At 53.7% G+C, this 9,815-nt stretch overlaps 1 protein-coding gene across 3 annotated transcripts in view; it reads right to left on the reverse strand.

Moving 5' to 3' along the window:
* The window catches only part of MYB (MYB proto-oncogene, transcription factor), a 28,897-nt gene extending 20,651 nt beyond the window's left edge, over positions 1–8,246 (reverse strand). The window contains exons 1-5 of one of the 3 annotated variants that reach the window (XM_056343786.1): positions 8,014–8,246; positions 4,276–4,393; positions 2,162–2,233; positions 1,422–1,514; positions 793–1,013 (exon numbers count right to left, since the gene is read on the reverse strand). In XM_056343786.1, coding sequence (XP_056199761.1) covers positions 793–1,013; positions 1,422–1,514; positions 2,162–2,233; positions 4,276–4,393; positions 8,014–8,036 — 527 coding nt within the window. In that variant the 5' untranslated portion in view covers positions 8,037–8,246. Of the gene's footprint in view, positions 1–792; positions 1,014–1,421; positions 1,515–2,161; positions 2,234–4,275; positions 4,394–7,619; positions 7,775–8,013 lie in introns of those variants that run through there. The other 2 variants (XM_056343787.1, XM_056343785.1) reach the window with 2 other exon arrangements.
* Between the last annotated feature and the right edge of the window lie 1,569 nt (positions 8,247–9,815).

Raw genomic sequence — 9,815 nt, forward strand, 5'->3', positions numbered from 1 at the left:
TGGAAGCTGAAAAGCAGCCTAGGGAATGTCCATTTAAAAGGCTATCATGATCTTAGGCATTATATTTAGGTCTTCAAGATGTTTCACCAAATAGCAGGAATAAAAATAGGAAGGGAAACCTTTCCCTTGCTTACATTATTTGCTTGACTACACTTTATGTCGAGTCACTTTTACTACAGAGCAAGTAAGACACTGAATCTCTGAAATTATATGCAAGCTGGGCATAACCTTCCAATGAGACAAGTATTTCCAGGACCAGAGTTTGAGGAAGTCAGTTTATCCTGTTCCATACATGTGTTTTTAACAGATCAAAATCAACTGGATGATTCAGGAGCAATTACAAAATTTGAAGCAGCCCTCTCCTAAACCTTTTTGAATAAACAGACTGAATTTCATGTTGAAGGAATACCCTTAGCTGAATGTAAATTATGTTCCACTTGTAAAGTCTAATCCTTCCCTGTTAGATCCATTTAAATTTTGACAGTTATTGCAAGCTCAAGTAAGATTGCACAGGACATTTAGGAAACTGTTACGGTCTTGCTCTAGTTACTGAGGTTTTTTACCTATGGCAAACATTAAAAGCATGTAAAAATAGCGTACTGTTCCATGTACTGACCAAACAGCACAGTTCCCCACTGAGAAAAATGCACATTGATGTCACTGGCTTTCCAGGTTTTGATTCCAAAAATTTTTGATTTATAAAGTGCAGCCTGAGGCAACTGAAACGGACTGATCAGACCTGCAGTTTTTTCCTTTTTTTCCTATTTAAGAGCTAAAGGTATATGTCATTACCGTCCAGGCAGCAACTTTGCAATTTCTGCCCATCTGTTTCCCAGCCTCTTGTGTGCCTGGTAAATAATTCTATCTTCCTCTTCTGTCCAGGAGGTTTTCTTCACTTCTGGATTCAAATGGTTGTGCCACCTCTCCCTGCACTGTTTTCCAATCCTTCCCTTCAAATGCTTAGCAATGACAGACCAGCGCTTTGGACCATATTTCTGCACGAGTTCTATTACCTTCAAAGAAGGACATAAAAACTGCCTGTATTTAATGATGCATAATGAATCAATGAAATATTTCTGTGGTGGAGCAATATTTTCAGCAACATTTCTCACAATTGCCATGGTAAAACTAACACACAATTAAGGTTCCCCACTTCCCATTTATACTTTTACCCAAAAGGAAAAACCTTGTAATAGTTAAGGCATTTCTAGACTGCAGTTTTATAGTACTGTAAAGCAACATTAATTAATTTGCGTAGAAAACTTAGAAAGCACTACACAAATAATAAGCACTGATACTGACAGGATCAGTCTGTCTCTGGCCATCTTGGTGTTGAGACCACCGAAGTCTCTAGGAGTTTTGCCCCAACACATGAAATCTGCTAGTAAGGCATTAATCAGATGGAAAAGAAAACTGATTACCCTTTGATCCTCCTCTTTAGTCCACGGACCTTTGATAAGTTCTGGGTTTAGTACCTTCTGCCATCGGTGCTGGCACTGAACATCTGTCCGATTCTAGTGAAATGTAAAATATGCAAAATAGATTCTTTAGACAAGATGAATGTAGAGTGATAATGCTCTTATCTAAGTACACTTGTTCCTGCTGTATTTCACTGCCAACTACAGCTACCAAACAACATGGTGTGACACAGGAGGTCTGAGAAGAGGGTGCTCAACTATCAATTTGCTCACTGAACTAGGGAAGATTTCTGTAATTTGTGCAGTGAGGACATCACCAAAACTACAGAAACTGAATCTTCACCATCTGCACAATAGCAGTCACGCTTTCACATGCAGTATTTCTATAACAAAGTGTTTGCAAAGCAATTATCTTCTAAACCATACTTACAATTCACCAAAGCTATTTTTCCTCTGTGCTGAGACATTTTGTTTCAGTGTCACATTGACCATCTACTGTGCAACACCCTGCCACCCCCCATTTTTGCTGGTTTGATTTTTCCCAACCCTTTTGAAGAAGTGAAAGGAAAATTAGAGGTAAAGGTTTCCACAATATTCTAAAATTTCTGAGGTCTCCAACTGTGGAGGTTTTATATCTCCTGCAAAAATGTACCTACAAAGCAACCGCTCCCCTTCCTCTTACTTGGAAACCTCTGATAAAGAGTTGTCACTAGAACTGGAAAGAGAAACCAAGATCAACTTACAGGAAGGAAATTGGCAATGACTTTCCAGTCTTCTGTGCCATTCTGCTCCACAAGCTTCTTCAGTTTCTCATCCTAGATCATTAAAAAACCCAGACATCATGAATATCACAATCTCTTATAATGCAAATAATAACAGAATCATAGAATGGTTTGGGTTGGAAGGGACCTTAACGATCATCTAGTTCCACCCCCCTGCCATGGGCAGGGACACCTTCCACTAGACCAGGTCACCCAAAGCCCCATCCAGCCTGGCCTTGGACACTTCCAGGGATGGGGCACCCACAGCTCCTCTGAGCAACCTGTTCCAGTGTCTCGCCACCATCACAGTAAAAAAATTCTTCCTAATATCTAATCTAAATCTACCCTCTTTCAGTTTAAAGCCATTCCCCCTTGTCCCATCATCACATACTGTTGTAAAAAGTCCCTTTAGCTTTGCGGTAGCCCCCCTTTAGGCACTGGCAGGCTGCTATAAGGTCCCCCCAGAGCCTTCTCTTCTCCAGGCTGAGCAACCCAACTCTCTCAGCCTGTCTTCACAGGAGAGGTGAAATGAAATGTATTTTTTTTAAACTGTGTCCTTCCAGCTTTTTATGCATTTATTTTTGCTTCCTGAGTGTAAGGGAAGGTGGTCTGTAGTCTTCTCATACTTTTAATTGCCTAAATCAGAAGATTTTTCTACTCCTGTGGATTTTTGTAGGTTCTTTACTGTGCTGCAGGAGAATGACTGACTTCTGTGCTGTTCTTTGACTTGCATTATACATCCCCATTTACTGCTCAAAGCAATGTAACTGTTACTCTTGTACTGGATTTACAGGAGGGCATGGCTGTTTAGATGCCAAGCATCAGAATAACAATGAAATTCAGTAATACACAGACACCCAGCTGCCTGGAGACCTCTGAAAATCACAGCCTCAAGGTCTGTATGTCTTGCAAGTAATGGGAGTTCCAGTAATTTGCTTGTTGCCTATCCACGTACAATGAATGTACAAAAAAACTAATGGCTCCTTTTTGCTGCTGATCACTGTGAGGGAGTTTTGATACTCCCAACAGCAAGAAATTTGGCCCAATATTTTTAATGATAAGGCCAGAAATACTGACCCTAAAGACAAAAGAAACCAGTATCTCATGTACTGGGAAAGATTGAGATAATGCAAAACTAGTGAGAACTGCCCCAAGAGATAAGAGGAGGGGAGCAACCCTCCCCCCCCCCCGGGTTCCCTGATTAGGGCCTCCCAGTATGCTCCCAGTTCATATGACAGTAAAGTGGCCATCGGGCTCCACGGCCATCCTTTCCTTCCAGGCCACATCACAACCACATCCACTTCTGAAAGAGCAGATTATGATTATAAAAAAAAAAAAAACAATAAATGCTTGCAAGAGGTGACCTGCAACTGTTTATACATCAATATACATTGTTAGAGAGGAGAAAGTCAAAACATAACTTAAGAACCATATTAATGTATTTCACAATAAACTCAAACCAGTTAAATGGCCACAGGATATCCATCTGGCAAAGGAGTTTGATACCACAATTTACCCGGAAAGTCAGCACAAGGGTATTGTGATTAAAACACATTCTGACCTTCAAAAGCAAAGAATGCTCAATTTTGGTACCGCTGACTTTCTTTCTTCCAGCTTTTAATTTATTTCCACTCAGAATCATAATGCTGTAATTAAAGTGCAAATTTCAAATGGCACAAAAGGACTGCAGCAGTTTCTGCCACAGTTGTTTTCTGCTGTGGGACACTGAACACACGTCAGTTCTCACATAGCAACCATTTTCAAACAAAAAGAGGCAGCAGTAACAGTCAAGCACTGCTGCAGGTGACTGAATCTGTTTCTCCAACAGAGATTACACAGAGGCTCACATACCTGTAACGCAGACTTGGGTGGACATAAAAAATAAATAAATAAATGGGTTTATACATTTTTTTAAAAGATGAGAATGATCCTTGAAGTTAAATAAAACACTGAAGATAGCTAATGAGTCAAAAACGTTGTCCTCATTCATACACATGTCACTGAAATCAGTTCATAGACAAGCAACCAGGGAGAAGATCATCATCCATGCTTTCTCAGTCTGTTTACATGCTGGAGATGAATGAACTCAGATTTACCTCTTCGCGGGTCCACCTGGTTTTTCCTAAGTGACGTTTTCCAGTCTTAGGAAGTAGACCATCATAATCATGATCATACATCTCAACATCTTCTTCATCATCATCACTACTATATATACTGCAGAAGGAAACACAGCGAGACACAGAGTGGGACATGAAGACTTGAGCTGCTTAATTACAAAGCACAAAAACCCCACTACAATCCTTACAAAGGTTACACAGATAAAAGTTCTAAAACTTGCACAACAAGATTTTGTTCTGCATTCTGTTGTTCTAGTATTCCGAACTGGTTCTTCTGTTTTTGGTATCCACAGATACAAGCAAAGGGCTGGCAACCTTCGTATTACTGTGCATGTTTAGACCTGCTCCTAATGTTAGATCAGTGGTGAATTACACATTTGGCAAACTTTCAACCAATGAAAGTTTCAAATTAAAATACAATGTTTGGGACAATAAAGAGAACTAGAGGCTGTGTCCATTACACAAGCGCCTGTTCAAAATCTTTAACTCGTGCCATACGTTCTGAAAAACATTAGTGTTTCTGTACGTTTAACAGAGCAGATAGTTCTCGTTCCCAAATAAAAGTCTATACAAAAAGTTAACCAACAATAACCTCGTTTGAGAATATGGTTATGGACCCTATATGTGAAGACAAAAGTTCCTCTAATTAAAGCCAGTAAGTGGTAGCATTAACATGCAATAAGCTGTAATATAAAATGTGCCTGCCATTTATGGGTCTGGACAAGGGCTGAGGACAAGTACATTTAATACCATGCAACCAACAAATGAATGATCGAACCCTTTTATGCTCTCCATGTCTCTAACTTAAGACTTTATCTGCCTCTATTCCATTCCTAAATCCCTCATTCTGTTTTTGAAATACACTGCTTCTCACCTAATTAATGACTAAGGGATTTCCCCACAGGCTATCTACAGGTAAAAAGGACTCTATTACTCTTTTCACAAACAGTGCTTGCTCTACCCAGTTAACTAAACCCAGAAGAGTGTTTTGCAACACCAGTCATCTTCCTGGTGGGCAGTATTTTATTTCCAATTTTAAAGGTATGAGCAGCAGTTCTGACACTTCAGCTAAGAGATGATAACCACAAGCGCTACAAAGGAGACGTCAGGCTACGAGGCTAAAACCCGTGATGTATCCGATGGTGTGGTATGCTGGGGTATGTCAGAAGTATGACTAAGCCATTAAAATAAAGTTATTTTGTAAGAAAAGTATCAGGCATTGTTTATGCCGTTAGCCTGTTTTCAGGAGATTCCTTTTTAAATTAAGCTGCAGTGAAGCCCGGAGCCGGTCAGTCCCAGCACAGGGGATGGATGCAAACGCCTCCAAAACGCAAGCTGTTGAACACACGTTCTTTTCAAGCCCACTGGGCTAATCACACCGCACACCTCCAGCCCCGCTTCCCGCCCTGCGGCATGCGCCGCGAAAGCTGCGCGACACGCAGCAAGTTTTCCACAGCCCGCCGTGATGCGTGTGGCCTTCGCCGAGCCCCTGCCGAGTGGCTCCTCGCTCCCCACCCCCCACCACCCCCCCAGCCCTCATCTCGTCCCCACGGTGCCGAAGCCCTGCAGCCCGCCCAGCTCGCCCCCCGGGCAGCGCGGACCCCCGGCCCGCTGCGCAGCGCAGCGCGGCAGCGCGCAGGGGGCGAGTTACACGCTCCGGCCGCTGCCACCGCGGCTCCTGCCCCTGCCGCCGCTCAGCTTAGATTCACTTTTTTTTTTTCTAAGTAAGCGACACAGAGAGACAGCTGTGCGACTGCCCATATGCCAAAGGAAGTTTTGTGGCTCCATTTCCAAGTATCATTTTGAAAATGAGTTTCGCAGGCAGTAAACACCAGGTACGCATCCATCGGTGACGCTTCCTGCGCCGCGGCGTGTCTCAGGCACGGCACAGAGACGCCACCCCGCAGAGACACATCAGCGGCGAACGGATCGGAATGACTGAAGTGCGGTGCCAGTACCGTAACCGGTTTATTTAAATAACCGGGGCCTTGCTGGCACCGCAGAGCCGAGCCCCCGCTGTATTACCTGTGTTCTCCAGCAGGAGAAAAGGCCCCCGGGATTCCGGGACGCTCGGTAGCTGCTTTAGCCAACCGGGCCCTCAGCGCTGCTCCAAAACTTCTTATTTCGCAGCGCCGGCCGCAGCCCGCGCCCCCCCGGCCCCCGGCGCTCCGCCCGCCCGGCCGGGGCAGAGGGCGGGAGCCCCCCCGCGCCGCCCCAGCGCTCCCGCGGCAGCAGCGCTGCGCTTTGCGCCCGGGCAACCGGCTCGTGCAAGGACACAGGGGGAAAGGGGAAAAACAGGAGAGAGGGAAAAAACACGCAGGCGGTGGGGAGGAAGTGGCTCGCCGCTGCCACCGTGATTGAAGGAATTCGGCCACCGGCCCCGCGGGGCAGAGCCCGTTCCCGCGCCCGTTCCCGCTCCTGCCGGGGCGGCCCCGCGCCGCGCCGCGCCTCCCCGCCAGCCCTTGCCGCCGTGGCGGGGCTGCCAGCCGAGCCCGGGGCGGCGGAGCGCCGCGTCCCGGCGGGAGGCGCCCACGAGGCAGGCGGCGGCGGTCCCTCTTTCGGGAGAGAGGGGCCGGGTGATTCACCGCCAGCCCCAGCGACACCCCCGCTCTGACACTGAAAGTACAGCCCGGCGCTCGCCCAGCGGCCCGCTGCCTCCTCCCGCACCGCAAGCCCCTCTTCCTTAAGACGAGCCCCCCGAGCGCCCAGTCCCGCCGGCAGCCGGGCAGGGAGAGGCAGGGCTGCCACTTTCTCCTCTGTCACAGCCCAGCCACAGGGGAGGGGAAGAGGGGAGGATGCCGAGCTGCAAAGAGAAAGAGAAAAAAGCCTCCACGTGTCCGACCCGCCGTCCCCGGCTAATTAGGCAACAACCCCGCTCTGGGCGCCCGCCCCGCAGCGGCGGCACGGCCACGGCCACGCGGCGCTGCCTCCCCGGCCCGCTCCGGCCCGGCCCGGCGCCCCCGGGGCGCCGCCGCCGCCGGCCCCTGGCGCGGCGCGGCGGCGATCGACCTCGCCCGAGAGCGCGGCGGGCGGGCGGGCACGGGTGACAGCTCCGGCCGAGCGCCCCGTCGGACCCGCAGCCCCCCGCAGCTGCCCGCTCGCGCTGCCACGCTCCGGCATGTGCCGAACGACGTGTGCGGGGAACAGGCGAGCGCCGCTGGACGCAACTACCCCGGCGGGGCAGAGCCGCGCTCCCGAGGGCAAAAGGGCCGCCACTTCAAGAATAAATAAAATAAAAAAAACAGACGAGGGAGTGAGCCCAGCCCCCCGCCGGCCGCCCACCCCGCCGGGAATGAATGAATGAATGAGACGGGACGCGCTACCTGCCGCCGCCGAGCCAGCCCGACATTGTCCTGCCCTGCAGCTGCGGGCGCGCAGCCCCGCCGGGCTCCGCGCTGGCCCCTGCGGGCAGCGAGCCCGGCCCCCCGCGGCGTCCGGCAGGCGTGCGGCGCCGGGCCCGGGCGCCCCGTCAGCGGCAGCTCTGCGGCGCGTCCCGCTGCCCCGGCGCCTGCCGAGGAGGGGGCCGCTCCGCGCCGCGCCTCGGGGGCGGAGTAGCCCAGGTGCGCGGAGGACGGGGGGCTGCACGCCCGCCCCGTCCGCCGGGCGAGCTCTTCTCCCGCTGCTGCCTTCCTGCTCCCCCGCCCCGCGCCCCGTCTGACAGGCGCGGAGCCGGGCGGAGCGGGGCCGGCCGCCCCCCGCCCGCGGACAGCGAGTTACCTGTGCCGGGGTCTCCGGGCCATCCTCGCACCGGCCGCTGGGGGAGGAGGACGGGGGAGCCCGCGCCCGCCGCCGCGCCCTGCTGCCGGGCTGCGCCCAGGCGCTCCGCCGCCGCGCACGGGAGTGCCGAGGAGCCGCGGGAGGAGGAGGAGGAAACAGGTTGAGATTAAAGAGTAAACTCTGTAAACAGAGATGCCATCAAACAAAGGGCCCTTGGACACTCCCCCTCCCGCCAAATCTGGCGCCCCTGCAGTGCGCAGGCGCCTGGCGCCGTGCGGCGGGCCCGTGCCGCGGCGGCGGGGCGCGGGGCGGGCGGACCGGGGCCGCGCGCCAGACGGGGCCCTCCCGCGCCGCGCCGCGCCGCGCCGCCCCGCCCCGCCCCGGCGGGACCCCCCCCTTCCCCCTCCCGCGCCACCGCCCCTCGACGGCGCGGTCGCAGCCCCCAGTCCCCGCGGCATCAGGCTTTCATTGACGAAGCCGTCGGGGCGGGGGGCAGACACCGCCCCCCCCCCCCCCCCCCCCCCCGCCACCCCCGTGCACGGCAGGTGGGGAAGGTGCGTCCCGCCGTGGGTCGGCGCGGCCACCCCCGAGGGGTCTCGGCGACTACCCCCGGGCCACCTAGGTGCCTCCCGCCGACGGGGGGTGGGCCTGGGCGGGTGCACCTGCTGCGCTCCCTGCTTGGCGTGCGGGCTACAGCGACCCTCGGGGGGCGAGTAACCCCTCCCCCACCCCCACCCCCTTCCCGCTGGAAACATACGCTAAAAGGGACGGTGGGGGATGCGGGGGTCTCCGGGGGGGGCCGAGGGCCAGGGCTGCCCGGTGCCTGACAGCGGCTGCCGCGCCGCGGGGGATTTTTGCAATAGTTCCCCTTGCAGCTGCCAGGGGTGGATGGTCCCCGCCGCCGCCGCGGCGGGAGGGGCGGTGGGTGTCCGACGAGCTCCAGAGAACACGTTTTGTGATACAGAAATGAGTCAGGACGTGAAAAATGGCGAAACATGCAAAGTTCCCAGGCTGCGCTGCTGCTTGAAAAATCGGGGCTTTGCAGCGGTTTCGGCGCACTCGCCCTTTCCTCAAAGGCCCGCGGCTCATCAATGAGCCGCCGACGGGGCGGGCCGGGCGGGGGCGGGGCCGCGGGGCCGCTCCCCAGCCCGCGGCGCCGCTGCGGGAGGGCTGGGGGCCCGCCGCCTCCCGGGGCGGACCGTCCCGCCGAGCCGCAGGCCGGGCATGGGGCACAGCGCGGCCTGCGGCAAGCCCCCGCCCCGTCGTGTCCCTGAGGTCCCCTAGACTCCCATGTAACGGGATTCACCGGCGCAGGCAGCCCGGGGACGGACGGGCAGCGGGGCTGTCTCCCCGAGCCCCGCCGGTGCATCGCTGCGTGGGGTTACACGCGGGCCCACATTAGCCGACGGGCGCACGTCACCCCGGCTGTGCATTACCCACGCCTCCGACGGCCGCTGCCCCACCGCCCGGCCTCCGCTCGCCTACCTGTGAAATGGACCTGCTGCACCGGGGGGCGGCGTTCGTGCAGGCTGGAGGCGCTCTGCGCAGTCACCTCGTCACAGCTTTGCGAAGCGTTTCCCTGCTGTGAAGGGGGACTTCAGTGCTAGTGGCAGTGGGAGAGCTGGAAAACTAAAGACTAGTTCAGCTCTGTTCTGCACCCGGTGACCTTTATATGAAAGTGCGTGCTGGCATCAGCAGAGAACAAGGCTACTCAGGTCCATCAGATTTTTGAGGCTTTTTTTCTGGTAAAGATGTGTTTGGGGAAAGTGGGAAATCAGGCGGCCCGAGGAAACCCGGAAAGG

This window comes from Falco biarmicus, chromosome 6 (assembly GCF_023638135.1).
Source record: "Falco biarmicus isolate bFalBia1 chromosome 6, bFalBia1.pri, whole genome shotgun sequence".
NCBI lineage: Eukaryota > Metazoa > Chordata > Aves > Falconiformes > Falconidae > Falco > Falco biarmicus.